At 33.2% G+C, this 18,682-nt stretch overlaps 2 protein-coding genes across 4 annotated transcripts; one reads left to right on the forward strand and one right to left on the reverse strand.

The window, feature by feature from the left end:
* Nucleotides 1-357: 357 nt before the first annotated feature.
* Nucleotides 358-4,224, forward strand: LOC11416622 (neurogenic protein mastermind). 3 transcript variants are annotated; one of them, XM_039833445.1, is made up of 7 exons: nucleotides 358-540; nucleotides 1,163-1,749; nucleotides 1,868-2,043; nucleotides 2,127-2,207; nucleotides 2,335-2,410; nucleotides 2,531-2,605; nucleotides 3,712-4,224. In XM_039833445.1, the coding sequence occupies exons 2-7, from the start codon at nucleotides 1,221-1,223 to the stop codon at nucleotides 3,900-3,902; spliced, it is 1,128 nt and encodes a 375-aa protein (XP_039689379.1). In that variant the 5' UTR covers nucleotides 358-540; nucleotides 1,163-1,220; the 3' UTR covers nucleotides 3,903-4,224. The 3 variants fall into 3 exon arrangements, with proteins under 3 accessions (XP_039689379.1, XP_024638513.1, XP_039689380.1); XM_024782745.2 differs by having other exon boundaries at nucleotides 1,191-1,749; XM_039833446.1 differs by having other exon boundaries at nucleotides 359-540; nucleotides 1,191-1,749; nucleotides 1,874-2,043.
* A 2,708-nt stretch (nucleotides 4,225-6,932) lies between these two features.
* LOC11415626 (arginine--tRNA ligase, cytoplasmic) lies at nucleotides 6,933-14,276 on the reverse strand. The gene is given in 19 exon segments (XM_039832796.1): nucleotides 6,933-7,265; nucleotides 7,354-7,455; nucleotides 7,565-7,633; nucleotides 7,897-7,986; nucleotides 8,186-8,255; nucleotides 9,686-9,755; nucleotides 9,892-10,062; nucleotides 10,642-10,660; nucleotides 10,757-10,841; nucleotides 11,278-11,456; nucleotides 11,935-12,039; nucleotides 12,141-12,224; nucleotides 12,531-12,562; nucleotides 12,822-12,870; nucleotides 13,220-13,438; nucleotides 13,581-13,682; nucleotides 13,767-13,842; nucleotides 14,024-14,211; nucleotides 14,268-14,276. Coding segments are annotated over 19 exon segments (1,830 nt in total). The 3' UTR covers nucleotides 6,933-7,154.
* Between the last annotated feature and the right edge of the window lie 4,406 nt (nucleotides 14,277-18,682).

Genomic DNA, 18,682 nt, shown 5'->3' on the forward strand with positions numbered 1-18,682 from the left:
TATATTTGGGACGTGTTTGAGTATGGGTTCAGGGTGGGTACCTATATACCCGTTACCCGTCCATACCGTGTTTTGAAATCGGGGAAAATCCATACCCATACCTAAACTCAGTCAAACCGGAAAAAACCCGTCAAATTGAGTTTGGTTCGGATGGGTAACCGCATATATGAATTTTGTTGTCATGCCTACTAGCCGATCAACGAAACTCTTCGCAGCGTACGATCCTTGCGAACCCACGGGTATAGTTTACCAATAAAATGTAGTAAACAATAAAGTAAAATTGGTAGGCGGTATAGAATTGGGCCCATTTGGTCAGTTTGAAGTTGAGAAACAAAGCCCATAAAATTTTCATGCACACGGTCATGATCCTCGTGTTCATTCATTAACTATACTAGAAAGTTCCATTTCCATGCCTCAGAATGGAATACGAATTGTGAAATGCAATCTACATAAAATCCAACCATTATTTTTTTCGTTCAAGATAAAATCAAATTCATCACACTTTGAGGTTCCTTTCCTTTCTCTCCAATCGCTTCCCAGGTACTCTCTTTCTCTCAATTCTCATAAATATTCTGTGGCTCTGAATTTCGATTTTGATCATTTCATTTCGTTTTGTGCTTGCTAATTTTCAATCATTTAATCGATCTTCATATCTTCGTGTTTAACTCAATTAGTTTTAATCATGTTTAGTTTATTTTATCGATTCTGTATTTGATAATTCGTGAATTGGTGATTATTTTTTTGTTTTGCTTAAATCGTTCTACGAACTATGATGATTCTGTTGTTGTTTGAAATGAGTATTTCGCTTCTGAACTTTACAGGTATTTTAATATTTGGTAAAAAATAATTTGGAAGATTACGATAAGGGTTTGCTGATATTGAATTATTCTTTGAAATTGTGTTTGAATTGAATCCTTTTATTAGTGTTATGAAATTTAGGGTTTATATTATATTATTTGCGGTTGTGATTTAGTTATCTTAAATGCGCGATGTACCTTGGTGAATATTGCACTTAGAAGTATTTAATATTTTGAGAATAATAACAAAATGTAGCTTATTTGGAAGATTATAGGAAGGGTTTGTTCATATTGTATTATTCTCTTGAATTGCATATTTTATTGCTGGCTGTATGGTTTATACGTTATTTGTGGTTGTGATTTAGTTGTCTTAAATGCCATTTGTACTTCCAGTGATCGCTGCACTTGAGTTTGAACGGCAGAATGCAAGGACGTGGTGGTGGGCCTGGTGGTAGGGATCCTTTCTCTGGCGGGCCTTTCGGTGGTTTTGGAGGCTTTGGTCCCTTTGGGCCTCCTGGGAATTTAATGTCAAGTTTTTTTGGGGGAAGGGACCCATTTGACGACCCTTTCTTCACGCAGCCTTTTGGAGGGATGTTCCAGTCTAGCATTATGGGTGGTCCTTCTGGGTTTCCTTTTCCTCCGGAAATGCATCGGCCGGGTTTTGATCTCGGACAGAATATGCCCAATATGCAGTTACCTGGGTTTCCTTTCCACCCGGACATGAATCAATCTGGGTTTCCTTTCCACCCGGACATGCATCCATCTGGGTTTCTTGAGCATCAAGCTCGTGCTCCACCTCCAGAGCGTAGTAATCGAAGGGGCCCAATCATTCAGGAATTGGACTCTGATAATGAAAATGAGGATGAGACGGAAGAGAAGAGAGAAAATCCAAAAAAGCATAGAAGATCAAACACTGAACCCTCTGTAGAACATCCAGATGATGAACTTGAAGGTAATATGTGTTTACTGTTTAGAATTAACCAATTGGGGCTTGTGCCTTTTGCTCTATCCCTCTAAAAAATTGTAGTTTTGTATTTGTTTTGGCTAATTTTTATTGGGTTGGGGTCAAGTTGCAGGGAAGAAGATCAGACATTTGCAGGGTAGAAATGAGTACAACAGATTCAATGCAAGTGAGCTTCAGCCTCAAACTCGCAGTTTCAGCTTCCAGAGCTCCACAGTCAGCTATGGTGGACCAAATGGAGCATATTATACTTCATCAAAGACAAGGAGGACCGGAAGTGACGGAGTAAGCTTTTACGCTGATTTACAGCTAGACCAAATCAAGGATTTGCATAATGTTATCTTCTGATTCCATCTTCGTTGTGTTAGGTGACACTTGAGGAGAGCAAGGAGGCTGATACTTCCACAAGGCAAGCTTCTCACAGGATTTCTAGAGGCCTGCATGACAAGGTATCCTCTTTGGTAGCGATATTATATTGAGTTGGTTTGGTTTTGGGATCACTTTTGCTGTGTTTCTTTAGTGGTTTTAGCCACGTCCTTACTTTAATTGAATTTACTTTTATCTAATCTGTTGTAGGGGCACACCCTTTCAAGAAAACTTAATCCAGATGGTAAGGTGGATACTATGCAGACTTTGCACAACATTAATGAAGGTTAGTTAGCTTATGCTTAGTTTTTTTTCTTTTTCTGGTGGCGTGATACAATAACTACTATAGCAGTTCTTTACACCTGTATGTCAGCATTACTGAAGGTTTTGCATTGTTTTTTCGCAGATGAACTAGCTGGCTTTGAAGAAGAATGGAAAGGGAAGGGTCAAAAGTATCTGCCTGGATGGAGCGGGAGTATTGGTGAGTAACTGATTAATTGAGGAATATGGATGATTTATTTCTAGAATATCTCTCTTATTTATTAAATATTATTGACAGTTTTACCTTTATATACTCGTGCCAAAAAGTTCTGTGAAGTTAGTGTTATTAGCATATTTTGTAAAATTGTGCTAAATTCATAGTTTTATAAACGTGAGTTTACTTGAATACTTGAAATACAAGGAAATAAAATAATTGTACGAGTGATGATATATGTTACGAAAATCGTAAAATCATTACACGTGAAATGCCATGCAGTATTTGCAATTTTTCAGCCAATAATCAGTTTAACGAAAGAAAGACCCCGTGTTATGTTACAATGTATCTGTGGACACATTCATAGCACTGTTTTTGTGCATCAGCGTATGTTTTTACGATGCATGCATCTTTTCACCCCCTATTTCAGTTCTCTGCAACTACCTGATATTTTCACACATCTATTTGTCTATTTATATATTAACTATAACTTGCATACAAGCATGCGCTCACATGTAGCTTGTATGGAGTGAAATGCTTTCACATGGGGTGTATTCTGATTTCTGATGTCCATTGTTGTGAAATCGTTATCACGTTGGATATATTATTATTGATTTCTTTATGATATGTAGAAAACTACAAAGTTCACTAGTGTGATATTCCTAGCTCATGCTCTTTATTATTGACTAATGAGAAGTAAGGAAACAGTGGTAGTGAAGTACCGTGCATTCAATGGTGTAGACCGTGCATTCAATGGTGTAGTATGCCTGTTGTGTTGGCAGTTTTTTTTACCAATTTTTTTAGTGCAGTTTATTGAATGTTAAATGATAAGTTATGATTAGGGGATAGTAATATATACATGTTGTGGGTATTTTCCTTAATCTCATAAAATAATTTACCATTTTTTATTTCCAAATTTCCTGTCTCATTTTTTTATATAAAAAAGCAGCAAGACCAATGTAGAATTCAATGCAATGTGTGGCACACGGGTTATGTATATGGTATTATGTGGGTTTCTGCGCTAAAATACTGTTGCTGTTGAATGTCATTGTTTCTTCAAAACAGCAGTACGCCATTTATATCATTTTAACCTGTTCTTGTTCATGTTTTAGGAGCTAGCCATGGTGGACAAGCTGGGCAGGCTGGGCAAGGAGGTCGGCTGCTCCCTTCATCGGAGCACATTCATCCTGTGAGAATGTCCGAAGTTGGAGGTAAGGTGGGTTCTTCTCATGCTGAAGAGAAGGAAAGGACAGATTCAAATGGCAGGGGTGCATACCACCCAGGAAGGCATGGCCGAAATTAATTTTCTACTGTTGTAGTCAAGTTGACCATTACTCAAGTCCTATTCACCTTAGCAACAGTGTCATGATATTCCATGTTATTACCTGTTGGTGTCTTTTCTCTTTCCGTCCCCATAGGTATACATGATAATTTTAGCTGTAGCTTTTATGATTTGGTTGGACAGATTCGGCCACTGAAAATGTTATAGTGATGCCAGCGTCTGAGATCTGTACAACTTAGTGCGGCTCGTATAGGGGTTTATATTGCTGCCTGTTAATACTGCTTGTGGTTGTTTAGTTGTATACATGTGTCCTTGTATGAGGTGTTTATCTTGTCCTGTGCAACCTCTATGCCATGCTCTATTTTGCTAAAGGATTCTCTGATAAAAATGATGCTTGCATGAAAAAGCAATTGTGTCGGGGGAGATCCTAGATTGATTCGAAGGAAGAACCATCTATCATATAGAAAATTGTACGAGAATACGTACATACAGAAAAGTTGGGTGTGCCATGGCGTAGCCGTGTCCTCTACCTCACCTCTGATTCCCATATCTGACCTAATCCATAAAGTGTGTCTAAGAGCTCTGCCTAGAGTCTATTTGAAACACGAATATGCCTTGAGAACTCAAACTACAAAGCTCCTTCTCCATTGTGAATGAGGCCATCAGACCCCTCTCTATATGACAAGACCTAGAGTCCACTGTGTAATTTCACAAGTTGATATTACTTGACCCCCTACCTATCTTTCCATGTGCTGATATCCAAACTAGGGTGTCAAGTCACAAGATGGGCGTATGAGTGTTTCACACGGTTCAGTACTAACATTTTCATCGAATGTAGAACTTTTTATTTAGACTTAAATAATACTCTTAACCATCTCTCCCAATATTAGTTCATCCATGCATCAGGTATCCTTTCCCTCAAGACTATACTTTTCACCAACTTGACTCACACGAACGTCATCCGATAAAAAAAATTTGATACATTGAGTTGGCTATCTTAAGTCAAATATTTCACTCTGGTTTCACTATTAGGTCACCGAGGAGTGCCTAAAACATTGTGGAGATTTTTCATGTAAGACAAACAACCACGTAAAGTTATTAGGACATCACATCTTTATCTAAGAGCTTAAACAACACATGGATTCCATTTTTCTGCTGTGCAGCACTCACATTTAACAGGAGTTTGTTTACTCACTTGATACTCCAAAACCAGCGAGAGGGTAGATGACATAAACTGAATTATTTGATGGGATCATGTGTAAAGAGACATCCTCATTGATGCATTGCATGTACATATGTCTATAGTGGGGGAAATTTTCCCACTAGTTGTGATATAGATCTGACGAGATGCACCCTAAAGTTTCGGGTGACAAGATAATTTTTAGGTTCTAGAGGACAAGACGTGATCGTTTATTGTTATTGTAGAGGACAAGACATCAACTAAAAGGAGTACACATAATTGGAATGATATCTAAGAAAGATTGTGAGAATAATAGATTGACGATGAGATTTGGATAATTATGATGTGCCACTATAATTTTGATAAAAATTTCATTTCAATTTGAAGTTTAAAAAAATCATGAGATCACCGTGATTTTGCCACCAAATTTACCATTAATGCAAACATATATCTTGTCGTTGTTCCCACAGTCATGTACATTCTGTTGAACGATACAACATTAAAGCCTAAGCATCTTCCCGAAGTTGGAAATAATATATTATGATTGGAGAATGAGTTGTGCTAAACTAATTGAAAATGAAGATGAGAGAAAACCTTCACAACGTTATTAGATTTTGATTTGATAAATCTATCATGTGAACTATATATCCATCTCCTCTAAAAAAAAAAAACTATATATCGATGTGAATGGTATATAATATATAAAGAGGAGCGAAAAATTTCTTGAAATTAATTCCAGACACCAAAGCCAATCAATAATTGGGTGGCAGAGTAAGTTTAGTAGAAAACAGACGAGTCCATTGACTAGAAACCTTTTGGGAGCTGGTTTTAATTATTGACAGAAAATTTAACAATTTTAGATCTGATTATGTTTCTATTAATTATTAAGTAGTTTCCACGTTTAGATGATTGATTTGAGTTGTTTTCAGAGGGGGGACTTCTTCCCATATCATAGGTGCTTAGAAACAAAACAGAAGAAATACTGCATTCTCAGTCTTGGTTTCTGGGAGTACAAATCTAGAAGAAACAAATTACTCAGAGTGTAACAATAAAATAAAGGCTTAAATATTGCACTCGTCCCTGCAAATATGGTCCGTTTAAGTTTTCGTCCTCGTAAAATAAAAATTCAGAAATCAGTCCCCGCAAAAAAATCTGTCTTTTAAAAATACCCCTGTCCCATTTAAGTCATGACAAGTCACCAAAATGCCTACGTGGCGCACGCTGATTGAACCCATTTTGTAGTTTTTGGTCCCTGCAAAATATTTTGTTTTTTAAAAAGGTCCCTGCAAAATTTTTTGTTTTTGAAAATAGTCCCTGGAGGGACTATTTTCAAAAACAAAAAATTTTACGGGGACTGATTTCTGAATTTTTATTTTACAAGGACCAAAACTTAAACGGGCCATATTTGGAGGGACGAGTTCAATATTTAAGCCTAAAATAAAACACATCAAAATGCACCGTCCACTGTGAACCGATGTGGTTTTATCCTTAAAAATTTGCCATGAATAATTATGATCAATACTATGAAAATGTAATGTATTTGAAACTGTATTGATTTTGACCAGCAACAGAAGCTACAACCTGAAGATTCTAATCCATCTTGCGTTACTCGGCTACTGCGGTTCTGAACGCTCCTAAACTATCATACTCTTCAGCCAGATTCTTCAAGATATGAGAAAGAAATGTGGAAGAAATATTAACTGTGCAGTGACTCAATTATGAAAATTTTATTGAGAAAATTAGAAAAAAAATAATAATATAGAGAATTTAGTGAATATTCTTCAAGATACACTAAGTTTAATACTAGAAATTATTTTCAATTCTGGTTGTTAACAATATAGAGAATCAAGAAGAGAGAATAACAAAGGAGATTAGAATTTTAACAGAATACCATATAATAAAGGTTACAAAGATTATATATAATAAACTTAAAAGGACTAGATTACTAATCATCCCTCAAAGTCACAATGCATTAACAGCGATAGCCTAAAAGGTTTGTCAACTACGATGCCAAAACGTACTCGATGAACTCCCCTCTAACATGCTCTTGAACTCCCCTCTAACATGCTCTTGAACTCCGCTTTCAAACGTGGTCATAACTTGTCAACTGGTTCAATTCCAAGGAGATAGAAGCACTGTCTCATCACAGTAAGTGTTGCTTCACATAACAAGAGTCTACTAGTTTCCTCAGGTGACCCAACAACCTGGCAAAGACATTCACATTAATACACAACAAATAGGTTAATATGAACGACATTCAAATTAATAGACAGAATTTATGGCCTTGGATACCTGACAATTAGAATAAAATTTCTTTGTGAAGATTTCAGCCAAATCATATAGGTATTCACACAACTTGTTGGGGAGTAAATTCGAACATGACTCCACAAAAACCTGAAAGATGAAAATCTCATGTAAGTGCATACATATTTTAGATTGTAAAATCACACACACATGTATAGCATGCAAGGAATAAAACTCAAGAACAAATGTTTCACTCTACCTCGGTAAATTGTAGTAAATGAAGAGCCAATGTACACTCATCTTTATGATCGAGCACCAAACTCCCATTCTGTCACAAGTTGGTAAACAAGATATGAAGCATGTAAATTTGCACCAGTTATAAACACAAATGCAGTATTGAATCATATCACAATCACAATAGATGACTGCTTAACTGACTAATATTTAACCATGATATACTCTAGTATAAAACCTATACACAATTCATATATATGTTTAACATTGTAAAATTATGCATATGATGCAAAAAGGAATTAAATTACTTTTTTCAACAAATCTAATGTCATCATCATGGAAATTAGAAAAACTTACCTTTTTTAGTTCTTCTATGTCTTTACCAGATTTCTCGATAATGGAACAGATCCTAGCATGTGCATACAACAAATAAACAGCAGTATTTCCCTGTTTGACAAAAGGCTTAGAAAGGTGAGAATTTATTTATTTTTGGACTAAAAAGGCGCGACATTTGTAACTTTACATTAGTTGGAAATATTTTCTATAAGAAGGGAGCAGGACAGGTTTGAGGCCATCAATAATGGTGTTACAAAATCTACAAGATTTTCTGTTACTTGACAAGCATTTGAAAATAGTAAATATGCACCTTATCATTAAGCATCTGATCAAAGCTGAAAGTGTAATTCGTTGATCTATTGATCTTCAAGTCAGCATATCTGTGAACACATCAAAAGCATGAACATGATGGACAACAAGTCTACAACTCATTCAACATTTTAATAACAAAGGCATAAGAGACGACATAAATGTCGTAAAGTCAAACCTAAAATCATATGCAGAGTCATTTCATACAAAAAACAATCACTATAAATGGGGAACATTAGGCATGATAAAAAATCAATAACCAAGAAAACGGTGCGTCGGCTTTTACTATCCATGTCCCTAAATATTAGCCCTCTTTGAAAGAAAAAAATATCTCTAAATATCAGCTTCCTTTCAAATTACTAGATACATTAATTTAATTTAATTTTATAAATATACCCGTAATTAATACTACTAAGTGTCCTAGCAGACGATGAGAAGTTAAAATCGAACACATCCATATACAAAAGGGTATCATAGGAACTTTCATACAAAAATTTGACACATTGAATACATACCTACTTCTTTTTAATGTGAAATTTGAAACACTTGATGGCCTTGGTTTAGTTCTCGGTGGAAGTTTGAGAGACTAGGTTGTTCTGATGGTGTCGATGGTGTTTTGCGAGGGTATCACTTTCGATCTAACCAAGCAGTGAAGATACTTTTCTCTCTTCTATTTCACATCTCTTTCTCTTATACCAAATAATACATCAAAACTACTGTATTTCTTACCTTTCTCTCTCTTCAAACACTCTTGCCTACTTCTCTCTCCACAACTTCTCTTCTCACAATTTGATGGAGAAAAGCTTATATTGGTTTTTTAATTAAAGGGTATTTTTGTCATTTAAAAACTAATAGTATTTCTCTCTTCTCACTTTCTATCTAACCAAACCATGGAAGATATTTCTCACACTCTTACCTACTTCTAGAAATGACAACTTCTCTTATAAACCAAACACACCCCACATAAGCCTAGTTTCCACAATCTTTTCTATTATAAGTGCTATCCCAACTCTCTATAATGTTTCATTTTTAATCCTTTCAAACAAAACATCTTTAGCTTTTCTAAGCCTAATTTATTTTCGTGTTGGTTCTTGAGATCCCAACACTCTGTTCCATACAACATCACTAGTTACAGCTATTGGATATTAGATTCATGTTAGGGATTCGAATAAGTTTACGTTTGAGGCCTAACACAACCCTATCCTTTTATCCGGGCTTGGGACTAGCTATGTGTAGCAAGGTTTAGAACACATATTCTAACCTCAAACTAAAAATAAGTATATATCAACCAGATTCAGAACATTAGAGTAGAATGAAAAGCAACACTTAAACTTCTAAAATTCAGTAAATAGGAAATTTTCAGACAGTACATCTGCTTCCAATTTAACTCAATAAAGTATGTCTACAAGTAAGTTAACTACATGTTAGTACTGGAAACTGGAAAGCATGTTGGCTATTATACTTTGAATATGGGAAAACATTATTGAGATAAAGAACTTACTTAACAGCCCCATATCCAATTGCCTCGGCTGTTTTGTCAATCTCTTCCTCTGTCCAACCTTTAGCATTATCTAGATGAACAAAGGAATTAGAAGGTTAACTGTCTGATGCATAATACCAGTTTCATATATCTTAAACAGAAACTTCATTTCTTTGATTTTGGATCGCACGAAGGAATAATAATTGCAATAGGCAATTCTTACTTACCACGTTCAAGAAGAGTATCTTTACAGCGGCTTTTAGCTTCATCAAGTAAATCAACCAATCTAACAGTCTCGCTGCTGCGACTCCTAAATCGTTTTCCATCATCGCCACAAACAAGACCAAAACCTACATGAGTGCATATTGGATATTCATTTGCATCCTTTGGAAGCCACCCTGCCAGGGACGGATGCAGAAAATTTGATTAGTGGAGGCAGTATATATCTCTTTCAATTATTACTACATATAGAGTTTTAAAGATATAGTAAATAATTATTTTAGTCTCCAACTGTGTGAAGTATTGTCACTAAAATATCTGAATTTAACAAAGTTACTAACACATCTTCAAATATATCCCTTGTTAGTAATTTTGTGATCAATTTTACAAAGTAAAAATATTTTTGAGACATTTAAGTTTATTCTAGATACAAATTTAAAGATTAAAATGACTCATAAAAGACACATTTAAGTTTATTTTTGTAATTTAATGTATATAAAGATTATAAAAATTTAAAACAACACCTCACACATTTAAAAAATTACAAACAATTCACTCATCACATTGGTTGAATCTAGTAGACAATTATTATTACTTTGCATTTTTTGAAAAACAACACATTAAAATGCATAACAATTATTATAATGAAGTGTTAAATTACATACTGCATGGTGTATATTTGAACAAGTTTTTGAACAAGTTTGAAATGTTAGTCCAGGAAACAACTCCCACACCAACATTAATAGATCCGTCCCTGCACCCTGCACGCCTGAAGGCCTGATATGATAGAAAAATCAAAAGAGATGTCTGACATTTAAACTCATTGTAATATCAGCAGTAGAACTAACAATATATCAGTCAATTGGGTAATACCTTAAAAAGCATGTCAAAATGTTGCCACTGCCCAACATCTGTAACATATATATTCCAATCAATCTTTTCGATATTCAAACGATACCTGCAAGGTTCAAGTGGCTAATTAAGGTAACCAGAACAGTTTATTTTCCACAGTAAATCTATTTCCTGTTCCATACTCATAAAAATACAAGACAAATAGAAACATGTGCACCAGATTTTAAACAAAAACAATGTATATATAGAAACAATCATAAAATCTAAATGCTTGTTTATAATTAATGATACATTTTTTCTTGGTATTTTACCTCCAAGTCTAATTATTGGAATACCCTTACGTACGTGGGTGCATAGTTCATAAACCCAAACCAAACTGGACCATATTTATGATCTGGTTCAGCTCCTAAATGTGTTTCAGTACGTGTGACATTTAAGATAAACTAATTTTGACTAATTGATAACATAATTTGAATATTCATGTTAGTCACATTGCAACTTTCGAGAAGATATATAAAAAAATAAAAAAAAAAAACACTAACCAAAGTGATGCTAGATCAGTTGAAAAGTAGTTGTAGCCACCATCGCTTTTCCTAGCAATTAGTGGTCTGTCTACACCCTCAACAAATATCACACGGGCACCGTCACTGTCTTCAATCAGCCCTAATTTCTCCAGTTTCTTCAAAGTAGGAGGGATATATGGATTATAGAAGCTCTCTGGCTGTAACCAAATACATTACCAATCTCCAATCAGTACAAAGTAAAACATATCACTATTATTATTTAATAAAAATGAAAAATATTCGATTTATTGCTACAGCAGTATACATTATCCATTTTAATGCTAGAACTGACCAAATTTATTGTTAATGCTAAAACACGAAATAGAGCAAATAGAGGAGTCATAATAAGTAATAACTAAATCAGTCTAGTTGAACTGAGTGAGAACAGAATTCAAACAGAAAAAAACCAACAAGCTAAATCAAGCAAGCAACCAGCCAAACTTTTGGTATATCTGGCAAAAACACATAATCAAAGCCGCAACACATTCAATAAAAGCCACAACAACAGGCAGAGTTTGTACAAAACAAACATATACCAGGCACACATAATTCTAAGAGGCCCAACACTAAATTAAAAGAACAGAAAAGGGATAAGGAATTCCTCATGGGAGATTCAAAAGAAACTAGAACCATTACCTTTTCCTCCAAATGAACTCCAAGGCGTCGATAGACCTTGTTATATTCAGCCCTACTAACTTCACAAATTTTATGCCATGCTTCGCGATACTTGGGATCCCCTCTCTGAAATCAAAATTCAGGCATACAAAAATGTATAACCAATTCCCTGTGATCTAGCAAATAGGTGACAAAAAGAAGAGAAAAAACATGAAGTAAAAATTTACCTGGAGCTTGACCACTGACTGACGTGCCTTGGTTTTAAAATCGGGATCACTATCATACTTGGATTTTGAGGTCTTATAGAATTCCTAAAAATGCACCAACTTAAATAATTTCAAAATAACTAAAACAATTTTCCATCAAAGCTGAATAACAATGAGGAGTTGGATACTAGCTGTATCTACAGTCAAACATAAGCCCGGACATTTATTCCTGAATTCACATCTTGACATCTTTTTAATTTCTAAAAAACATGAATATATAATGTATAATAACCATGCAGCTAGTTTAACTAAAAACGATGTCAGATCTGAACCAAAAATAGACAAAACATATGAATAAACACCTACTTAAGAAAACTGCTATATGAAGTTCATTTCCATATGTTATCTCACCTGTAGATCTCCAATATCACATTCATTAATATTCCCTCCGGTCCTTATTCTAAGAAGAAAAATAAAAAAACATCAAAATCAATTTGAATATTTTTACAAATATACCCTCATAAAAAATTGTGAAGCATAAAATATATCCTCTAATATTAAAAAAAAAAAAGACAAACATAAAACAAAGGATAGAAAAGTCTTTTAAGCAATAACTATACCTTAAAAGTTGTGATATTTTTTTATAAATAAGACCAAATAATTTTTTGAATATTTTCTTGTATATAAGATCGGAGGAAGTATCTTCTACATTTGGAAATTTGTCAAAGAGGTATTGAATCAGCATCCCGAACTGCAAAATCAATACGTGGACTATATAAGTCATATGCTCCAATGCCAAAATGAGATTTTTCATGATAGAATGTTCTATAACTAAAGCAAATATGCTATAAGTTAACATTGTTAATTAGGTCGCAATTGAAATAGTTCAATATCCAAACTATTTTCTTTACGGGTTATTGGAAAAAACTCAAGTTCCATATCGGATAGATGAGACTCTTGATGAAAGTTTATAAAGAGGAGGAACCCCTCACTTCACAAGCCGATTTTGTGATGATGGGTTAGGCCCCAAATTTTAACATGGGTGGATCCAGCATTATCTTAACCCTAAAAGGATAGTTTACTTTAGAGATTAAATCTACCTGAGTGCCCCAGTCACCGATATGATTTCGGCGGATGAGACATTCCGGCTGACAAAATTCAAGCATCCGTGCAATTGTGTCCCCAATAATGGTTGACCTCAGGTGACCAACATGCATTTCTTTTGCTATATTAGGCGAGGAAAAGTCAACCAGAATCCTCTTGACAGGAAGTCGAGGAGCCCATGAATGAATACCAGAAGTGAGCATCTTCTGTAAGCTCTGCAAGAGATCAAAGACATTTCATGTTAAGAGCATAATCCAATTCCAAACAACACATGCTACAATTCAGATAGTGGCCTAGAAATTTGGAGACATGTATAAATTTTAATTTAAAACTACGAATGGAAATACAATCAATCACCTGTGCTATCCACTTCTTTGATAAGACGATATTCACATATCCAGAACCGGCAACAAAGCACGATTCTACCATCTCTGATGGAGGGAGATTTTTCGCAATGCCCTACACACAATAACAAATAAAAAAAATCTAATTAATAAAAGAGTAATTAATAAATAAGGAATGAAAAAAAGTCTCAGATTATACCTCTCCAAGTGAACGTGGATTTCGGAATTCGGGTTGCTTCTCTTTAATAATAGGAAAAAGACTCATCGCGTTATTACTGCATCCAGAATTAAAAATAAAAAAAAAAAATTGATTAGCTTTAAGCAACAAAAAAGCTTATTTTGGCAATGTAAGTGATCGTTTGTACATAATTTTGATCAAGTCAAATTGTTTTCATATAATATAATCTATTCTAAGAAAGTGGTAAGTTGTTTCATAAGCAACAAACCCTAACTTACCACTGATAATCAGCATGTTTTACACCATTTTTATTTGCAACACATGCTTCAACTAAGGGAACAACATCAGGTTCACTAGGCACAGTTGCTTTCAGAGATTCTCGAAACAGCTCCGCCAATTGCTTCTTGACACTGGACGGACAATCTAATTCCTATATAAAAACACATAAGCCAAAACAACCATTTAACTACCAAAATAATCATGATAATGATAAATAATAACAATCTAACTTGGAGAACTTACAATGAACATGGTGGATATGGATTGTGCGTTTCACTTAATCAAAACTCACGAATATGTAGAAGGAGAGAAAGAGAGAAAGAGGATGTTATTATTTATCAAAACTCACGAATTTGGTTCGGTGAATATGTAGAAGAGAGAGAGAGAGAGAGAGAGAGGTTGGTTGAGTTGAGAAAGAACCAAAATCTGAAACCCTAATACTACTACTAGCTAGCGTGCTGCCCAAGTCTCCGCGCTCTTTTTTTTCTTTTTCTTAGAGCCTTTTTTTTTTTGAAGGATTTTTCTTAGAGCCTGTTTGTTATAGTAGTTTTTTAAGGAAAAAAAAATCATTTTTTTAAATAATCACTTTTTAAAAAATAAATTTTTTTAGAGGAGAGAGAAAATAAGGGTCAAAAGATTTGAACTAATTTTGCAAAAAAATCCCCTTTTATATAGTTGTATCCAAACAAACTAAATTATTTTTTTAAAATAAGTGATTTTTATCAAGGTAAACAAACACAAAATAGATTATGAATTTTTTTTTAGAATCTCTACAAAATAATTTCTAAATTATTTAATGTCAAAATCACTTTTATAACGTCAGTTAACTTGGGTTGGCTTTAGGTAAACTAATTGTTGGAATATGTGTGGAAATTAAATTAAAAGACTAAAGAAAATAATATATATTTTATTATATGGAAATGACAAATTAAATAATTAATTTAATCATTATTAGAAAGTGTTTTCTTAATCCTTAAGTTTTGCTAATATACTTTAGAATGCAATCTAGAATATTTTAGTTCATAGTCTAATATATTTTGGTACGTGATCTGAAATATATTTTGATACTCAATAATATATTTTTGTGCATATGTTTTGATAGTTTAAGATATTTTTGTACTAGATTTAATATGTTAATTACTTATCTTGAGGTATTGAATCAAGATTTTTATGGAATCTAAATAAATCTTGTGGTATTCAATGAAGACAATAAAAACTTTTTTTTCAAGACATCAAAATCCGTTGGTATTCAATTAAGATTTCTAAAAACTTATAAAATGTCTCGTGGTATTGAAAATTAGACGGATTTCAATGGATTCATTTGTGTAATGGATTGTGTGAGACTTTTTAGTTAAAATACACTCATCCAACAATCTCACACAAACTCTTGAGATTTTGTAATACTCTTCCAATTTTTTTATTTTTTTATTTTTTTTTACGTTTCTTTCAAATTCTTTTCTATTCTACTGTAACAATGACAGGTTATATATTTTGTTTTGCAAACTTATTGTCGAAATCATCATGCCTCTAACTTGCACTTTTCTTAACATAACTTTTACGTTCAATAAAAAAAAAGAACGTATTGTATAATCTTGTGGTTAATTTACCATCTACCTATATATCAAATTATTATAAAAATCACAACTTTACGTTCATTGGTATTATAATAATTTTTCTACTTGCATTTTTCTACATGTAACATGCATTTTTCAATCAAATTATTATAATCAATAAACTAACATAACTTATTTTTAGGTCTATTTATTTTGATATCATATGTTGAGAATTTTTAAGATCAATCAACCTGCTAGTAGTGTATTATCTAATAGTCTATACACTCATTGATTCAATGTTTTTTTTTCCGGTTGATTTATAATTGTACTTTTGTTTTTGAGATTTTTTGACAACTGATCTATACATCTAATAGTATTTATATTGTACTGTATCTTTAAATTTATTGACCCTTTTAAAATCTTAAAAATCCATTAAAATCCTTTAAAATCTATACCATGAATCCATTAAAATCTTGATTGTAAAAAGTCTTTCAAAAAAAGTGTTTTAAAATCCCACAAAATCAATACAATCCAACAAAGTCTTTTAAAATCTTCAAGATTTTTTCTATCAAAACAGTCTTTTAAAATCTCAATCCAATACACCCCCCTTAATGTCAAAGTAATGTTACTTGTTCCCAAAGTTTCTCATCACTTATTAGTAGTGAATTTTGTAAATAGAGAGCTCACGTATTCCATTTTACAAACCAAAGAGTTTTATTGAGTTGTCGAGAACTTTTTCTCTTCTCCCTCAAGCTTTGTGTTAACGAGCTATTCTTCTCCTCATCTCATTTTTTTTTCTGTCCCTTCAGAATTAAGAGTGTTATTGAGACCTTAGTTCCTATTCGGTATAATGTCCCTTCGAAATTAAGAATGGTCTTAAGAGTATAGTCCGTTCAATTATTTATGTCCCTTCATGATAAATAATATTTTAAGATCATAGTCCCTTTTCGGTATAATAAGAATGATCTTAAAAATATATTCTTCTTCACTCTTGAAGATGTTATATGTTAGAATGGTGACAATACCATATTTGTGCGGTTAAATATCATAGTCGAAGAAGTTAAAATTTAGAATGGTGGTAACACCATATTTCTTCACTCTTGAAGATGTTATATGTTAGAATGGTGATAACACCATATTTGTATGGTTAAATATCATAGTTGAAGAAGTTAAAAATTAAAATGGTGATAATACCATATTTGAGTGGTATCAGCACCATAATAGAGTTGCCACAATAACATATTGAATTCAGTATTAAAATAGTAGTCTTAGTATCATATTGCTTTCACTTGTAAAAATGATACGGAATTTTGAAATAAAACAAATTAATTATTACAATAATTTCAGTTTTAATTGTTATCCACTCTTGGAATCAACAAAATTATTTTTTTAGGGAGAATCGACAAAATCATGTTTATTCCCATTAGGAATATATATATATTTTTTTTTTTGTGGTGACCGGGATTCGAACCTCGGACCTTGCATATATTATGCACTGTCTTTACCAACTGAGTTAAGCTCACGGGTACAATACATATTTTGAGAGGACTCTCCTTCGGAATATAATCATTCATATTAAATTAAGCATTCTCAAGTTTTTTTTATATCTTTTTGTTACAACTTTTAAACAAAATCATAAAAATAGCATCAAATAAGGAGTTGTTCTCAAATTATTATTATTTTTTAGAGAAAAGAGAAAAATAAGAGTCAAAATGTGGAGATAATTTTGTAAAATCACTTTTATATATTGTTAAAAAAATTTTTTTAAATAAAGTGATTTTTATTACGAGAAACAAATACAAAATAGATTATACTTATTTTTTTATAAAATCTCTAAAAATTATTAATATTTAAATTATTGAATGACAATTTAAAAAAAAAAAAAAAATCTATGGAGCCTTAGTATCAACAAAATCATGTTTTTTCTCGTAGAAATATATTCACTCATAAGAGATTCAATCTTATCAACACTTAGTATATTTGAAAAATCACGAGAAAATATTTTCAACGAGATACACACACGCGAGTAAAAATATTCTTTTTCAGAGTGAGATGGATAATTTTCATCCAATGGATTAATATTGATGGTTGAGATCTAATTATTTATTTAAGTGACTCACATGACCTCATCCTACTCAACAAACTCATGTTAACTTCTCGATGTCACGTTCTAGTAGGGGTGGATAAGCGGGTCTCACCCGACCCAAAACCGTGAAATCTGTGTAAAAATGAGAAGTGGTTGGGTTTGGTCGCTTTGCGGATTAAACGGTAGCATAATCAGTTTATACTAGTGAATGTGGTTTGGATGGCTGTATTTGGCCCGGTATTAGTAGAACCCTCCCGCAAACATTCAATACTTATTTATTTTTTTCAATCCTTTTGATATATACAACATCGTTTTATTTTTAGTCACAACTCACACGCTCAGTTTTCATCATCTCTCTTTCTCACACTTAAACAAAATAGTAACATATTGCATGTTAGTACAACTCCTCTAAAAGATGTTTGTATCTCAATGCACTGCAATCATAACATATTGTGAATTGTCTCCCAACCTCTTGCCAAATCTCTCTTACTATTCAACAAATATTTTTTTACAACTTTCCGTGAGCATATTTAACTCTGTAGTGGTTGGGTTGCCAAGTTTCAAGATATAGTTTGTCCATGCTCACAAAAAGTTTCATTCACAGAATTTAATATGATACTTTCAACATAGTTGAGGAACATCTTGAGTTGCACTACGACTTCAACATATTTTTCTTTTAAAGAAGATTCAACCACATTTTCTCACACGTTCATGATGTTGTTAACTAACTCTGTGGACTTCACCTCTTTGACATCCTTCGATTTGTCATCCACCTCTTGGAATCTTTCTCTTTGCCATTCCCCTCTTGAGAATCTTTCCCTTTGACATTCACCACTTTATAATCCTTAGAGTTGACTCTACAATTCATCTTGCATTTAGCCACGATCTATCTCTCACTTTGCCATCCCTCATTTTTTTGGAACACAATACCAATAAAGTGGTGATCAATGAAATAAGACTTAATTTGTAATGACGTAAACGAGACTATGCAAATTGCAAACCTGACATAGATGGGCGGC

Source organism: Medicago truncatula, chromosome 4 (assembly GCF_003473485.1).
Source record: "Medicago truncatula cultivar Jemalong A17 chromosome 4, MtrunA17r5.0-ANR, whole genome shotgun sequence".
Lineage (NCBI taxonomy): Eukaryota > Viridiplantae > Streptophyta > Magnoliopsida > Fabales > Fabaceae > Medicago > Medicago truncatula.